This window comes from Schistocerca cancellata, chromosome 6 (assembly GCF_023864275.1).
Source record: "Schistocerca cancellata isolate TAMUIC-IGC-003103 chromosome 6, iqSchCanc2.1, whole genome shotgun sequence".
NCBI classification, from domain to species: Eukaryota; Metazoa; Arthropoda; class Insecta; order Orthoptera; family Acrididae; genus Schistocerca; species Schistocerca cancellata.
Genome location: NC_064631.1, coordinates 549,803,101 through 549,821,392, shown reverse-complemented (window position 1 = coordinate 549,821,392; position 18,292 = coordinate 549,803,101). Strand labels below are relative to the sequence as shown.

Here is an 18,292-nt window from a genome sequence, read left to right as displayed (position 1 = left end):
TATGAAGAAACAACGAAGTTCCTGGGTTTGGTTCTGACCCTACCCGCAACTGCAGCAAGCAGTGCACGAAGCATGAGTACTCTTAAACGAGTGAAGAATTATTTAAGGAATTCAATGTCCAACATCCAGCTGTCGTGTTTGAGCACGTTATCAATAGAAAAGACGCTACTTGGAGAGCTATCCAGTGATCAGATATTTCTAGACCAAGTTATAGATTTATGCGTGGAAAGAAAAGACAGGCGCATTGCACTTGTGTACAAGAAAATGTAAGTGCTTCTTCTTTTGCTGCTGGAGTTCTACAAATCTGTCATCGTTTCTTGAACAAGTTAGTTATTATTATTATTAGTGGCTGTGGTAGTGGTAGTAGTAGTAGTAGTAGTAGTAGTAGTAGATGTTGTTGTTTTATTTGATGCTTTTTATTTCATTTGTTTAAATTATTGGTTATTGAACTATTTTGTCTCCCTATAATAACTGCAGAGCCTCCCCAACCTTTACAACCACGCTACGCCACTGCATTTCAACCCTTCTAAAGCTGCCCATGTCTACCGTTGGTGGCGTGATCGTGAAGTGGAGATAGGAAGGAACAACCACAGTTAAATCAAGACCAAACAGACTTCATGTACTGAAGGTCAGGTACCGAAGAGCTCTGTGTATAGTGGTCGTAAAAACTCGCACGAAATTAGCGGAGGGAATTCCCTCTTGAGTTCCAGTGTGCTACCAGCAGACCAACCAGCACAAGGACTCTGCTCCTCGTAAGGCATGCTTTTCTGTAGCCAATGCTAAGCGACGCCTGAGGTGGTGCAAAGAGCAGTGGATGACCGGAAACAACTGATTTAGAGCGAAAAGCGAAGAGTTGTACTCTGTGACAATCCGACAAAAATGTCAGGGTTTCGCGATGCATGCCAAACGTTACCTGCGATCACGTCTAGTCTCAACAGTGAAGCATAGAGGAGCTTTCCTGAAATGGACTGGCCTGCCCAGAGTCCCGATCTGAACACAATGGAACACCGTTGGGGTGACTTGGATGGTCGACTTTGCCCCACGTTCGAGCGTTCAGCTTCACTACCTGCCTCATTTGGTGTCGGCTCTTGAGAAAGAATGGCATGCTGTTCCACAAAAGAGATTCAGACACTTCACTGAAAGTGTCCCCAGCGGAGTTCAAGACGTCGTAAAGTCGAAGGATGGACACACTTCCCATTTATTGTCTACTAATAGGTGTCCAGATACTTTTGATCAGATACTGTAACACTAAGAACAAGAATAACTTCTACTGTTCATAATTTAGCCTCACTCTTAGCTCAGGAATGAGTGAAGTATGAGAAGTATGAAAATACTTGTCTGATTCCCTTATGTATCAAGGATACTGGCAGATGCTGAGAGCTTTAAAAATACTGAAATCATTTCCACTTCAAAACTCCTTCTATATGATAGATTAATTTCAGGGTCGACAATGTGTGTGAGGTTAGGTTATATTTTGCCAATTTTGTTGTAGATAAAGACTGAAACATAAAATCCAGTTACGAAAATAACCAGCATCTACATCCACATCACGGCTTGTCGTCACAAATATGATCAACAAAAAAAAAAAAAAAAAAAAAAAAAAAAAAAAAAAAAAAAAAAAAAACATCCTAATGAGTAACAGATATAGGAAAATCGTATAAGTTTCCTTTTAAGTAGGTAACAAACATACTAATGAAGAGTAATCCATAATTTAGTGAAATAAAAAACAAACATTTTGAAAAAAATATGTACATAGTACTTTTATTAAAGACATATTTAAACCAAAAACATTTTGTACATTAACAACAGTAATATTACGACTTGTAGAACTGGGTTGTCTCAGTAGTCGGTGGTGGTGCGCACGTAGTTGTTGCCAGAGGGCATGGAGACGCGCTCAACGCCGCCAGGGAAGAGTTTGGGCAAGTCTTGGTCGGGCACGTGCGGCAGGATCATCACCTTGGTGCCGGGCGTCCAGTTGGCGGGAGTGGCGACCACCTTCAGCCGGTCCGTCAGCTGCAGGGAGTCGATCACGCGCAGCAGCTCACTGCAACACCAGCAGACACGCGTGTCATCAACAATGCACAGGAGAGGGCAGTGTACAGTGTGAGTTTGAGCGTGTGTGTGTGTGTGTGTGTGTGTGTGTGTGTGTGTGTGTGTGTGTGTGTCTGTGTGTAACCTGTAATGCATGTGGGTTATGTTAGTAAATGAATAGCGGCACTCACTCGACGTTGCGGCCGCAGGACGCGGGGTACACCATGGAGAGTCGCAGCCGGTTGTCCGGCCCGATGACGTACATGGCCCTCACCGTCATCGCCTTCTCCACGTTGTCCTTGTCGCGCTCGTCGATCATGTCCAGCTTGACGGCCAGCTCGCGCGTCTCGTCGGACACGATGGGGTACGGGAAATCGCCGGGAATGTCCTTGCAGTACGACTTGATGTCCTGTAGACAAGGCAGGGGCGATATTCTTGAGCTCTAGTGTAATGTGGAGGTATTATGGATTCCATCTCGGTCGTAATGCTATCAGAGTAAGCCAGTAGTGTGGAAGACTCACATTGACCCAGTCGACGTGGTCCTTGAGCTTGTCGCAGGAGAGTGCCAGCAGCTTGACTCCTCGCTTCTGGAACTCCGGGTTGTGGACGGCGATGCGGCCCAGCTCTGTGGTACACACCGGCGTGAAGTCTGCCGGGTGTGAGAACAGAACACACCACCTGCGGATATAAGATAAAGATTGATACATAACTACCATTTTACAGAAAAATATACGATTTCTACAGTATCTTTTTCTTTTCTATCCTCAACGTAACAGTTCTTATTTCTTAATATAACAAGACTTTTGAAGCAAGATTTCGAGAAAAGAAGAGATCTGATATTACAAATACTGTCTATGAATTTACGTCAGTATACAGCTGATCAGAAAAGTTATAAATACCGTAATTAAGGATGGTTACATGACTTTTTGAAATCGAGTACTCCTTCACTTTTGATGCAACTGTTCCATCTCACTCTTACCCCCATTGTTCATAATCCATATTATCAGTATCTGAGATAGTTGTTATTACATTAAGGACTGTATCTATTAAATTTTCTAGTCATTGCCCTGTAACCTTCTTCAGTCTGTTTTCAAGATGAGAGTAAAGCTTTTCCCTCTTATCTGTGATGTAGCTTCTCTCTCGGAATATTCCAGCTGTTTTGTTTCTGTCTAACGTGGAACCAGTTTCTCTTCTGCATCGTAAACCACGTTTGTTATTCTCATGTTCTTCTATTTTTGTTTTCTTTCTTCTCACTAACTAATCTTACCATATTATTTCTCGCTCTTACTGTGACCAGTCGGTTTTTCCACATTAAATCCTTTTGTTCTGTTATGAAATGTTGCTTTTGGCTATCACTACTCACAATCTACAAAAAAATAATGATGACGCTCGTGTTTATCGTCTAGTAAAGTTATCAGAAGATCAAAACCAATTGCAAAGCGATTTAGTAAGATATCTGTATGGTGCGACAATTAGTAATTGACCCTACATAATGAAAAGTGTGAGGTCATCCACATAAATGCTAAAAGGAATTCGTTAAACTTCGGTTACGCAATAAATCTAAAGGCTATAAATTCAACTAAATACCTAGGAATTACATTTACGAACAACCTTAATAGGAAAGAACACACAGAAAATGTTATGGGGAAGGCGAACCAAAGACTGCATTTTACTGGCAGAAAACTTAAAAGATGTAGCACATCTACTAAAGAGACTGCCTACACTAAGCTTGTGTGTCCTCTTTTGGAGTACTGCTGTGCGGTGTGGGATCCTTACCAGATAGGATTAACAAGTACATCGAGAAAGTTCAAAGAAGAGCAGCACGTTTTGTATTATTGAGAAACTGGGGAGAGAGAGACACAGATATGAGACAGGATTTGCGGTGGACGTCATTGAAACAAAGGCGTTTCTCATTGCGTCGGGATCTTCTCACGAATTTTTAATCACCAACTTTCTCCTCCGAATGCGAAAATATTTTGTTGGCACTATCTACTTTGGAAGAATAATATAATAAGGGACATCAGAGCTCTCACGGAAAGATACAGGTGTTCGTTTTTTTCATGTGCTGTTCGAGTGTCGAATAACAGAGAATTATTGTGAAAGTAGTTCGATGAACCCTCTGCCAGGCACTTAAGGGTGATTTGCAGAGTAGCCATGTAGATGTAGGTGAGTAGGTAAATGCTTAATGTTAATAAGACTGTCATTTCTTAAGTTCTACTAATCATTACTATACAAATTGCAGTTATTATTAGACTATTCTTCTTCTTCTTATTATTATTATTACTATCATTATAGTTACTTATTGCGCATTTACTATACAATATTTAATGTTGATTGTACTGTTGCCGGCCTTTGTGGCCAAGCGGTTCTAGGCGCTTCATTCCGGAACCGCGCTGCTGCTCCGGTCGCAGGTTCGAATCCTGCCTCGGTCTTGGATGTGTGTGATGTTCTTAGGTTAGTTAGCTTTAAGTAGTTCTAAGTCCAGGCGACTGATGACCTCAGATGTTACGTCCCATAGTGCTCAGAACCATTTGAACCATTTGTAATTGTACTGTTCACGACAATGACTTGTGAGTTTTCCTTTGCACATTAATCTTGTTCGTTATAGATTTGGATAACCGCTCTCATGTAAGAAGTGCAGATTTGGGAGAGTTATTGGATCAGTCAGGTGATTAATAGCCTAATCTTTACGATTATGATCACATTTATTAGCTGTTTATACAGCTCGTTTTATAAGTGCAATTTTCCTTTGCAAAAGATTTGTTAGAAATTATTTTTATTATTTTGTAACTATGCTGCTGCAGACTCTGCTGTTACTTATTTTTATATATTTACGTTTTCATTTATCTATTAAGTCGTATATTAGTCCTGCATTCCATGGGAGTTACACTTTTTGCAATTACTTCAAAATTATTATTGGCTCTTTCAGTCTGGTAGATCACTGTTATGTTAACGGAATGATGGTAACTGCGCAATAAAATGCTAAATCTGTTAATAATCTAAGAACTCCACTACACTTGTTAAGATTTGCACCAAGACAAAACTGCTGTACAAATATGAGTGATGGCACAGCTTCAAAGTTTCACAGAAAGCTGCGTTAATCGTTAGAGGGCCTTTACAATTTAATCAGAAGATATGGATTAACAGAAGATGTTACACCTATGCTATCAATACTTGTCCCTTGTGTAATGTTTCATACTTATTGCAATGCAAGCTCGATTTACTTGAAGAAACTCCCCTCTTAAGTATCAGTGTCGTGACGAAATAAGAACTTAATATTTTCGAGTGTTATGCTAGACAACCAGACATGTACAGGAAATGACGGTGCACTGGAAAGTAGATTATCAAGAGGCTGTTATGAAAACAAAAGGGAAAAGTTATCTTCATGTTATTATTTATTTACTTCTAACAGTTGACCTAGTGGTAGGTATTAGTGATACAGATATTGAGCTATTATTAAGGCAAACATTACAAGGGAAAAAAGTGACAAAGGAAATTATTAAATTTTAAAAATGAATAATAAAGATGATTTTATTGCTACAAAGTGTCTCTTTCCCATCAGCAAATATGAAACTATTTAACAGAAGGGAAAAGGAAATTGCGTTTGTTTTTTGTAAAAACATCACATAGAAATCTAGCTTATTTTTAAATGAACAGAAACCGTTTCCCCTTTCCCGTTCTGCTAATTAAGATTCAGCCATGTATATGTGACAGGACCACAGTACAATAGAACCTTATGAATAGTATTTAAAATGTAACAATGACCTTCGTAATTTTTTAATGTAATGCGTTTCTTTGTATGTACCCTGAATCTGTATCAGTAATATCTTGCACCTCATTTTATCTATGGTTGTGATATGCAGTTGTCTCCCAGCGATGGTCAGGAAGTAAATAGTAGATACAGCAAGTGTTTCGTTTTTTTTTTTATTGTTCTCTCGTTCTACAAATCACTGACATACTTGATGTTTAGAAGACAATTGGTAGACAGTTTTATATGAAATGTTCGCTGTTGTGAATACTGGCAATCATCAGCTGTATAAGAGGATGAATGTGTCGCACCGGGACTCGAAGCCGGATTCCCAATTTTACGCGAGCGGTCGCCATAACAGCTTTGGCCACCCTTGTACCAAATTACCATATGTCGCCCTTTCGCGTCTCAACATGTATTCGAACTCACGAACTAACAAATAGCCAAAGCGGTTAAGGCCATCAGTCTCATAAAGTGGGAAATCTGGGTTCGAGTCTCGGTCTGGCACGAATTTTTATCTCGTATTCCACTAAACACATTTCGTGTATTTCCTGACGGCTGTAGCCGCTGTAGTACCTGTTCCTTCGGACATGTATGCCTGTCCAGAGTAATATTGCATCGTTCTTCTTAACAACAAAGGCATTTCAATATCGCTCTCATCAGTTTTATATTTTCAGCGACAGTGGAAATAAAAGGTGAGAGTCCGGGTCTCCTTTCCAGGAATAGCTGTCAAAGGCGAGCAGTATCATAGGTCATCCCTTTCTCGCGCCAACAACGTTTCCCTGGAAGTATCACAATTTCATTTTTCAATTTAAAGGTCCTAGGAAAATACGTGGTGCCATGAGAAGCGAGCCTAGCAGATGTGGTTCACATTACACAGTATGCACCGTGACTCTCAATGCAGCTGGGTTAAGGAAAACCAAACCATCAGATATCGGCCTCAAAAGAAGACCCCCCTAGCCTACGAGGATTGCGAGTACTTAGCTGGGCGTCGACTCCTGGGTCACTAACAGCCAAGATCACATTTGGAAGATGCTTCTTTCTATCGGATAATAGTAAAATACAAGCAAAATTACGCCTTCAATTTGAATACCAGTAAGGTAATTGCTCCACCTCCCCAAACCCTCTCTTCCCACGCCCGGGTTCCCGGGTTCGATTCCCGGCGGGTCAGGGATTTTCTCTGCCTCGTGATGACTGGGTGTTCTGTGCTGTCCTTAGGTTAGTTAGGTTTAAGTAGTTCTAAGTTCTAGGGGACTGATGACCATAGATGTTAAGTCCCATAGTGCTCAGAGCCATTTGAACCAAACCCTCTCCCCTATCCGCCAGAAATGATATGTTACAAGCTGACTCATATAAAAATTTTAAATTACTCCTAGTGTCAAAATATACAAGAAAAGTGACTGTTCTCTTAGATGACAGAATGCAGTTAAATCACTTAGATTTACAGAAAAATTTGGTGAAACAAGTTTCTCATGAGGATATGGTTATTTCGGAACTGTACAGCTCTACTGCACAGATGCAAAAGGTGCAATTATTAGATCATAAATTACTGTCATTCAAAAAGAGCTATGCGCAAAAAGTTAAAAGCTTTATCTGTACAACTATAAATAGAGATAGTAAAGTTACTCTCATTCCAGTCTTTTAATTTCGAATCTGATGTCAGTTAAGAATCAGATGATTGGCAACAGAATCAACTTACGAGTCTCCTTTCCACTTGTAGAAGTCTAGTGGACCCTGCGTGGACGGCGCCTTGAAGTTTGGCACGATGCTCTCGAGTTTCATGTTGCTGCCTGGAAGCTCGTATGCCAATCGCCGGCTGCGTGCAGATTGACTCTGGGCTCGCTGCAGACGCTTATATCTGCTGCGGAACGACCTTCGTCACACAGTGATTATCGCACAACTGTTAGCTCGCCGAGTTGCCTGAATGAAAACACTGCGTCATCGGCGCTCGCCTGCGCAGAACCCTGATTTCAGGCGTCGCTGAATACGTAGCGGCGAAATATGAGGTGCATTCAAGTTCTAAGGCCTCCGATTTTTTTTCTAATTAACTACTCACCCGAAATAGATGAAACTGGCGTTACTTCTCGACGTAATCGCCCTGCAGACGTACACATTTTTCACAACGCTGACGCCATGATTCTATGGCAGCGGCGAAGGCTTCTTTAGGAGTCTGTTTCGACCACTGGAAAATCGCTGAGGCAATAGCAGCACGGCTGGTGAATGTGCGGCCACGGAGAGTGTCTTTCATTGTTGGAAAAAGCCAAAAGTCACTAGGAGCCAGGTCAGGTGAGTAGGGAGCATGAGGAATCACTACAAAGTTGTTATCACGAAGAAACTGTTGCGTAACGTTAGCTCGATGTGCGGGTGCGTTGTCTTGATGAAACAGCACACGCGCAGCCCTTCCCAGACGTTTTTGTTGCAGTGCAGGAAGGAATTTGTTCTTCAAAACATTTTCGTAGGATGCACCTGTTACCGTAGTGCCCTTTGGAACGCAATGGGTAAGGATTACGCCCTCGCTGTCCCAGAACATGGACACCATCATTTTTTCAGCACTGGCGGTTACCCGAAATTTTTTTGGTGGCGGTGAATCTGTGTGCTTTCATTGAGCTGACTGGCGCTTTGTTTCTGGATTGAAAAATGGCATCCACGTCTCATCCATTGGCACAACCGACGAAAAGAAAGTCCCATTCGTGCTGTCGTTGCGCGTCAACATTGCTTGGCAACATGCCACACGGGCAGCCCTGTGGTCGTCCGTCAGCTTTCGTGGCTCCCACCTGGATGACACTTTTCGCATTTTCAGGTCGTCATGCAGGATTGTGTGCACAGAACCCACAGAAATGCCAACTCTGGAGGCGATCTGTTCAACAGTCATTCGGCGATCCCCCAAAACAATTCTCTCCGCTTTCTCGATCATGTCGTCAGACCGGCTTGTGCGAGCCCGAGGTTGTCACACGATGTTCTGCCTTCATTAATCTGTCGCACCCACGAACGCACTTTCGACACATCCATAATTCCATCACCACATGTCTTCTTCAGCTGTCGATGAATTTCAATTGGTTTCACACCACGCAAATTCAGAAAACGAATGATTGCACGCTGTTCAAGTAAGGAAAACGTCGCCATTTTAAGTATTTAAAACAGTTATCATTCTCGCCGCTGGCGGTAAAATTCCATCTGCCGTATGGTGCTGCCATCTAGTAATCGGTAGCGACATCCCAGTCCAGGCAAATACACAATCCCGTCACATTAATGTGACCACAGCCTGTGTTCGGCGTCAACGTGCAATAACCACTCACAAAGGGCAGGCAGCAGCACTAGCAGTAGAAGGTATTGGGCGTGTTGTGGGGACGCGGGAAGCAGTGCAGTCATTGTCGTAATGTAAAAATGGAGTGAATTTTCTGACGTCCGAAAGGGCAATTGTTATTGGCTTTTGAGATCCATGGGTGGAAGAGTTTTCGAAGCGGCTAAGTCTGTAAATTGTGTGCGTGCCGACGTTGTTAAACTGTACTGTGCGTGGCAAAATGGCACTATCCAAAACCGGCGCCGAAGCAACTGGGGTGCTCCACGGGCCATACATGTCAGGGGTGAACGACGGCTGGGGAGATGCGTACGGGTGAACAGACGTGCAATTGTTGAGCAACTGAGCGTCCAGATGAATCAAGCGGCTACCAACAATGTCTTCCCAACGACCGTTCAGTGAACTTGTTGCTTATGAGCCTTTCCTCATGGCATGAATCTATTTTACTGAGTATTTCGAACATCTCGCATATTTTATACTGATGAATCCTTTTTGTATGCCGTTAAATCCTATTACCATTTCTTGAGTTGTCGTTAAGTCTTGGTTCCGTTATCAAGTCAACGTCACAACTATCTTTCTAATACCTTTATCTATCCTAAAGCCAACCTGATAGTCATCTAGCGAGTCCTTAATTCTCTTTTCCATTCTTCTGTACACCACTACTGTCAAAAACTTTGACCTATGAGCCGTTAAGCTAATTTTGCTATACTTTTCGCTTTTATCTGCCCTTCCTATGTTTGGGTTTGTATGGCTGATATTTTTCCGAAAGGCTTACGGTAGGTCTCCAGCCTCAATAAATTCTACAAACTAACGTGAAAAGTTATCTGGTTGCGACTTCCCGCAATGGTATTAGAAATTCTGAAGGAATGATATTTATGTCTTCCGTCTTATATTATCGCAAGTCTAGTACTGGATGCCCGTTGTTTTCCATATCAACTCCTATTTTTTGTTCTATTTCCTCATCAGAGTTCCTCTCGCTTGCAAAGACTTTCAACATACTCTTCCCATCAGTCCTCTCTCTCATCTGCGTTTAAAGTTAAAATCATCTTATACTCTGCTTTTAATTTCACCGAAGATTATTGTAACTTTTCTGTAGGCTGAATCAGTCTTTCCGCCTTATGAAGTGTAGAATGAGGTATTAATTGGCATCTGTTTGCCAGTTATGGTTATTTGAGTGTAAAAATACTATTAGTCCTAGAAATATCGCTTTTGTGCGTGTTATGCTATATATGGAATTGTATTATTTGTCTGATTCACTGAACAAGATGCTGCATTATGAATAAATAACGTAACGGGGCCGTAAGAACACCAATCTACAAATCTGCACAAAACTGACAACGTACGTTATCTGTACTTCAAGCCTGTACAGGTGGTAAGAGAAGCAGTAGGTAACTTATCTACAAATGTTTGTATTAGTTACCATTATTTCTTCATCAAGCTAAATAATTTGTGTAATGGGCTTCAGAGCTTGATATGCATCCTAAGTATTATTAAAAGCAACGATTTGTGATTGAAGGCGAAGATAGTTTAATTTCTTTTCGCTAGAGCGTCGAGTCTCTTCTGCAAGTGCGAACTGTTTACCTGTATTCGATAAACACACATGCAAAATAGGAGGCAGGAGACGTTTGACGTTTAAATTTCGTAACAGAAAAATTTAAAGGTAAATGTATTGGGGAACTGATTACTTTTTTTTTTTTTTTTACTGATTTTGAATCTTATGTGATCGAGATGGTTTCGACGGATTTTGGATTTTGTCACATTTGTTGGACAAAACGTTGGCGTAAAAAAAATTTGTGTACCTATTTCGCTTTTACATTTGTTGTATGGCAAATGAGAATGTGGTTCTGACTGTGGATGCGTCCACAGATTATTAATCACGAACGAACTACAAGACCTACTGAACTGTGATTTTGAATGATCACAGTTAATATGCCTCGGTAGAACTTATTCAGTGTTTTGAAGACGCTGGAAACGTTTCAGGAGTAGTAGTAAATATTTTGATAGGTAGTAATATAGATTAATTCAAATATAATGTGTATCCAATTCTTATTGCTGACAGAGATACAACTGGTTACAGAAAAAAGTTTCATTCTGCATGTTGGTACCTCAGTTGTTACATGTTTGTTCATCGATTGTCGTTTTTCATCTGGAATTCAAACTGTGAAGTTGTGCTTGAGTTTACATAGTTGAATCTTTCAACTGTGGTTACTGCTGTGATTTGTTGGTTAAGCATACCGCAACGATTGCGGTTAAACGCGGTGAGGCGCTAAACATGGTGCCCTCACGAGCGACGGCTAATCAGCCAATGTTGACCAGTTGCTTACCCACCATCAATGAACAGGATTTTCACAAATTCTTCAGTGTAATAGCGACCTTCCCGTAGCCAGATAGTGCGAACACTGCACGGTTGCGCAAGTCATAGCCGCCGCTAGAGAAAGACGGAGAGAGATAACACTCGGTTCGTCAGTGGCCTTGTGGATGAGACACTCTGCAGCTGAGCTTCCTGGGGGACCACTCGTACCAGGACATGCGTTCTGTCCGCTCCCAGCGCGGACTCGCTCATTCATGTGTACAAGAATAGTTCATAGGTTGTTTTGGAAAATGTAGCTCCACTGTTTATTTACAATTTTCGTTAATCTACGAGGAATTTCCGTTACAGTAATCTGATCCATTTTTTCTTGTGGGAATGTAAGTCTGTGTAACACAAAATTATCTTAATACTGTTGTAAAAGCCAAAGCAACATATGTAAATTTTTGTTCTGTATGTGATATTATTTTAAAATGCAATGCCCAGAGATAAAGTAATGTAAAGTAAGTGGAAGGATGAAGAGAGTTGACCTGATTCTCATCTGTGTCTGCTGAATAGAACACTGAATGTATGAATTGTGGGCTGGAGCGACTCAAGGTGAAAAAAGTACAAGGGTCACTCCAAAAGGAATGCACACATTTTTTTAATCCATCTGTTATTCTACATGTTTGAAAGTTTTACAGTGTGTAGATACATCCTTTAGGAACAATATTTCCGTTTCTCCACATAATTTCCATCCCTCTCAACTGCCTTACGCCATCTTGGAACCAGCGCCTGTATACCCGCACGGTAAAATTCTGGAGCAGCCTGTTGGAGCCACTGTTTGGCAGCGTGCACAATGGAGTCATTATCTTCAAACCTTGTTCCACGAAGAGAGTCTTTCAGTTTCCGAAAGAGATGACAGTCACATGGAGCAAGGTCAGGACTGTAAGGCGGGTGTTTCAGTGTTGTTCATCCGAGTTTTATGATAGCTTCCATGGTTTTTGGCTGAAATGTAGCCGTGCATTGTCGTGCAACAGCAAAACATTCTACTTTTGCCGATGTGGGCGAACACGACTCAGTCGAGCTTGAAGTTTCTTCAGTGTCGTGACATACGCATCAGAATGTATGGTGGTTCCACTTGGCATAATGTCCACAAGCGAGAGTCCTTCGGAATTGAAAAACACCGTAGCCATAACTTTTCCAGCAGAAGGTGTGGTTTTGAATTTTTTTTTCTTGGGTGAATTTGCATGATGCCACTCTTTTGATTACCTCTTCGTCTCTGGTGAAAAATGATGGAGCTTGTTTCATCACCTGTCACCATTCTTCCAAGACATTCATCTCCACCATTCTCGTACTGTTACAAAAGTTGCTGCGTACCGTTTTTCTTGTTTCTTTGTGAGCCACTGTCAATATCCTGGGAACCCACCTGGCACAAACCTTTTTTAACGCCAACACTTTCAGTACTCTGCAAACACTTCGTTCCCCTATCCCAGCGTAGCGTGACAATTAGTTCACTGTGATGCGTCTGTCAGCAGTCACCAATTCGTTAACTCTCTGCACATTGTCTGGAGTGTGTGTAGTACGAGGCCTGCCGCTGCGAGGACAATCCTCAATATTGCCGTGCCCACTTTCATCACGTAACCTGCTTGCCCACCGACTAACTGTAGTGCGATCGACAGCAGCATCTTCATACACCTTTTTCAACCTCTTGTGGATGTTTTCCACTGTCTCGTTTTCACAGCACAGGAATTCTATGACAGCGCGTTCCTTCTGACGAACGTCAAGTGTAGCAGCCATCTTGAAGACATGCTGTGACCGTATCACTCACGGAAACAGATTGAACTAAGTTTGAAAACAAGCGGGAAGGATGTATATACACACTGTAAAACTTTCACACATGCAGGATGGGAACTGTATTTTTACAAAAATAGTGTGCATTTCTTTTGGAGTGACCCTCGTAAGTAGACATGGAGTACTTGCTGTGTGGTGTCAAGTGCCTGAACGTAGAGGCGCAGCTGTATGAGCTACAAAGGGAGGAAGAAATATGCTTCCAAACAGCATTTTTTAAAAATAAATAACTCTGTTTGATTCAAGCATTTTCGTTGATTAAAAACTGTAATAATCCTTTGGGGTGTATTCACGTAATACCGAAAAAGGTATCACGCAGTCGTAACAAATGCAGCTAGGAAGTCATAGAGATAACAGCAACAGGAACAGCCCAGTCAATACTAGCTAAGGCAGCGCTGCAATCCACACAAATCTGAAACAGAAGACAACAAACAGCACATTATCGCACGTGCTGGAAAAAATGACAAGCCATACCGCAGGGGGCAGAAAGACCAGAATTGATTACAAAAATTACGTTGCTCTAATAGTGGACTCACTATATTCAGCTACATTCAGTTTACTACATCCAGTCCTTTTCTCACTTCTCAATTTGTAAATTTGACCACTGATGGAGCAACGTATTTTCACCAATTTACCGCGATGACGTCCCCTCTTACTTCCGCGCCCGCTCTCGCAATGACACGTTGTGCTGCTGAACACATGCTGCGTCCGTAACATAACGCAGCACATCTATGGAAAAGCAAACGAAATACCTTAACTGTAATGACAGTCAACAAAGTCTTGCAGTTCTTTGCAGCGCTTTCTTTTGTAGGTCAAGCACTAGCGCTGAAACTACATGCAACACGGGCATCAAGAGGAGGAGATAACATTTGCAATCCGAATACACTCGAAGATATTCAAACGCCAACCAAAGTAAGCCCACTGATAAAAATCATTAAAGCCGCAGACGATCAACGCTCGACACACTCAGTATAAACGATTGTAGCGAACTGCGCATAAATATGTAGAACGACCCGTTACGGTATGATTACATGACTGCACATCAACCACTGGAAGCAGCCAGACCCATTAAATACATGGGAGTGTGCCTAAGGAGCGATTTAAAGTGGAAAGACCACATGAAATTAATCACAAGTAAGACATACGCCAATTTGAGATTCATTGGAAGAATCCTCAGAAATTGTAGTCTGTCAGCAAAGGAGGTAGCTGACCACCTCATTTTCCAATCGCGGTTCGGAGACATCTCAACAGACGATATGGTGAAAGACGGATAGCCCGAGGTGGTCCAACCGCGTGGTCGCCTAACACACACGCCCATGCCCAAGGGAGGACTCGAACCTCCGCCGGGACCAGCCGCACAGTCCATGACTGCAGCGCCTTAGACCGCTCGGCTAATCCCTCGCAGTGTGAAATGCGTAACAGACAGGACTGATAGAGGAAAGAGAGAAGATGCAAAGAAGAACAACAGGTTTTGTTACTGGTTCATTTAGTAACCTGCCCAACCCCCTCCCCCCAAATGTGCATCTGGTTCTTTTTAATCTCATAATGAGAGAGACAAAATTTTTTTGCAACATAGCTTTCAGTCTTAACAGCCTCGAAAATTTTTGCTATTGTAGTTCGTGTTATAATTGATTGAGGAAACGCCTTCGTTTACTCTACACAATTTGGAGACGTCACGATGATACAAAATTTCCCAGACCAAAATCCTGGATTCGGCTCTGAACATACCACTGTGATACTCAGAAGATCTGAACCTGGTGGCCTATAGAGTGAACAGACCAATCCCCTTAAGATCATGTGAAACATTAAGGAAATGTCGTCTACGGAACCTACTGAACATCTGAATTTTAACAGGGGTGGCACTATTAAACACGATATTCGAGGTGCCATAGCTTACATAGATACAGTGACGAGGGGTGTCATCCAGCTATGGAGTTAAAGTGAAGTTCACAAAAGAACCCTCTTTATTATTGAGTTGCGTTAACTTTATTCCAGATATTGAATAAGTATTACCAATAATTACGAGCTGTAAAAACGGTTCAAACCAAACATTAAACTTTCATGATAATTCCTTGGCACAGCTAGGTGGAACTTGAAATGAAATGATACAATTAGCTATGTCCATCTAAACTGCCAATTATTGCTGAAGCAGTGAAACAGATTAGAGAAATAACTAGGAAAAGCGCATACGAGCACCACTTCCCATGCCTAAGTGCTTGCTGAGTTCAACTAGATGACTGCGTGAATTAATTGAGATCAGCAAAACTCAAACTCGAAACAAACGACTTTGCGGTTCTCTCGTCACGACGTAAGCAAATAAGGCGCATGCTTGCCATCGTTCTAAACCTTAGGTGCAGAAGATATCTACAGTGGTAGCAGAGAATTACCAGTTCAGCTCTGACATCGATCATTAGCACTAGCAGTAAGTCCTCCCTCTCTGCAATTTTAAGTCGAAGACACGTCTCCCTTTAATGACCCAAGACAAATCTCTCTGATCTTCTTCTAGAAATTTTGCTTGTTCTCTCAGCACCGGATTTTCGTTAGCCAGTCACTGTAGACCTTCCGAGTTGTGACCAATGAAAAATGTTTAACAATAGCAACAATCTCCCTTCTTCGAAAGACTCTACTGTTATTAATCAGTAATATGAAATTTTTGTCTTAGTGTGGGGCAGTGAGCATAAATTCTCTCCCACTATGAGAGTGGTTTCACGTTTTGGCTAACGACAGCGACTGCAGATATGCACTCGCGAGTCTTCAACCCCACTGCAAAAATAATTTTCGTGAACCAAAACGGGGGTCCCTTTCAGAATTTAAATATCAAAGACTGCTGGCCTCCTCTGGGTCTAACAGATTTTTCTCGCTCTGGGTGCCTCGTGTTATCTCATAGAGTTGCACATCTCTATCTGTTTTACAAAGCATTCCTCATGCTGCTTCTCACAATGGAAGTTTACAGCCCACTGAATGCAGCCTCCTGCTCTCTCTGAAGCTCTCAGCATAACATGGGACACATCTCTGACAGCGACCGTCCGTTCAGTCTGTATCTAGCCGTGACTCCGCCTTTCAGCGGGACACAGTTTTATCACCCACTTGCAGCTGCAACCCTGTGGTCCTCATTCTCCTACAGTTAGCCAGGAAACGCAGCTTACAGAAAAATAGTACATATATCCTTCCCCGTACAGAAATGAAATGAAAAAGTGATTAAAGTTTCTCATAATGAGAAATGGGAAGGAACAATCTCTATGTACATTAAAGAGATTTTTTGTAGCCAAGGTCGAGTTCAAAACTATTTTTTATCGACCAGTTTCGACATTTACAACTGTCATCTTCGGATCTTCCTAAGCAATATACACTCCTGGAAATTGAAATAAGAACACCGTGAATTCATTGTCCCAGGAAGGGGAAACTTTATTGACACATTCCTGGGGTCAGATACATCACATGATCACACTGACAGAACTACAGGCACATAGACACAGGCAACAGAGCATGCACAATGTCGGCACTAGTACAATGTATATCCACCTTTCGCAGCAATGCAGGCTGCTATTCTCCCATGGAGACGATCGTAGAGATGCTGGATGTAGTCCTGTGGAACGGCTTGCCATGCCACTTCCACCTGGCGCCTCAGTTGGACCAGCGTTCGTGCTGGACGTGCAGACCGCGTGAGACGACGCTTCATCCAGTCCCAAACATGCTCAATGGGGGACAGATCCGGAGATCTTGCTGGCCAGGGTAGTTGACTTACACCTTCTAGAGCACGTTGGGTGGCACGGGATACATGCGGACGTGCATTGTCCTGTTGGAACAGCAAGTTCCCTTGCCGGTCTAGGAATGGTAGAACGATGGGTTCGATGACGGTTTGGATGTACCGTGCACTATTCAGTGTCCCCTCGACGATCACCAGTGGTGTACGGCCAGTGTAGGAGATCGCTCCCCACACCATGATGCCGGGTGTTGGCCCTGTGTGCCTCGGTCGTATGCAGTCCTGATTGTGGCGCTCACCTGCACGGCGCCAAACACGCATACGACCATCATTGGCACCAAGGCAGAAGCGACTCTCATCGCTGAAGACGACACGTCTCCATTCGTCCCTCCATTCACGCCTGTCGCGACACCACTGGAGGCGGGCTGCACGATGTTGGGGCGTGAGCGGAAGACGGCCTAACGGTGTGCGGGACCGTAGCCCAGCTTCATGGAGACGGTTGCGAATGGTCTTCGCCGATACCCCAGGAGCAACAGTGTCCCTAATTTGCTGGGAAGTAGCGGTGCGGTCCCCTACGGCACTGCGTAGGATCCTACGGTCTTGGCGTGCATCCGTGCGTCGCTGCGGTCCGGTCCCAGGTCGACGGGCACGTGCACCTTCCGCCGACCACTGGCGACAACATCGATGTACTGTGGAGACCTCACGCCCCACGTGTTGAGCAATTCGGCGGTACGTCCACCCGGCCTCCCGCATGCCCACTATACGCCCTCGCTCAAAGTCCGTCAACTGCACATACGGTTCACGTCCACGCTGTCGCGGCATGCTACCAGTGTTAAAGACTGCGATGGAGCTCCGTATGCCACGGCAAACTGGCTGACGCTGACGGCGGCGGTGCACAAATGCTGCGCAGCTAGCGCCATTCGACGGCCAACACCGCGGTTCCTGGTGTGTCCGCTGTGCCGTGCGTGTGATCATTGCTTGTACAGCCCTCTCGCAGTGTCCGGAGCAAGTATGGTGGGTCTGACACACCGGTGTCAATGTGTTCTTTTTTCCATTTCCAGGAGTGTATTTTCATGATAGACGAATCAGTATACCCGTAAAAATATACGTTTAGACACACACTGACAAGCCAAAACATTATGGCCACTGCTCAACACGATTTGAATACCACCTGGTGGCGTTACACGGTACGGAAGCGGAGTAGAGAATTATTCTAGGGACAATACAGGCCGCTAATGGGGAAATCAACTGACATAAGCAACTTCGAAAAGTGGGAGATTGTGATAGCCGTGTGCCTGGTAGCAAGGACCTCGAAAACAGAGAAGCTAGTCGGCTGCTCGCGTGCTTCTTTCGTGATTATTTATATGAAGTCGT

At 43.1% G+C, this 18,292-nt stretch overlaps 1 protein-coding gene across 1 annotated transcript in view; it reads right to left on the bottom strand.

Annotated features, from left to right (window-relative positions):
- Nucleotides 1-1,784: 1,784 nt before the first annotated feature.
- LOC126191279 (peroxiredoxin-6-like) overlaps nucleotides 1,785-18,292 on the bottom strand; it is a 153,150-nt gene continuing 136,642 nt past the window's right edge. The window contains exon 5 of the mRNA XM_049932087.1: nucleotides 1,785-1,956. Within this exon, the coding sequence (XP_049788044.1) occupies nucleotides 1,840-1,956 (117 nt within the window). The 3' untranslated portion in view covers nucleotides 1,785-1,839. The remainder of the gene's footprint in view (nucleotides 1,957-18,292) is intronic.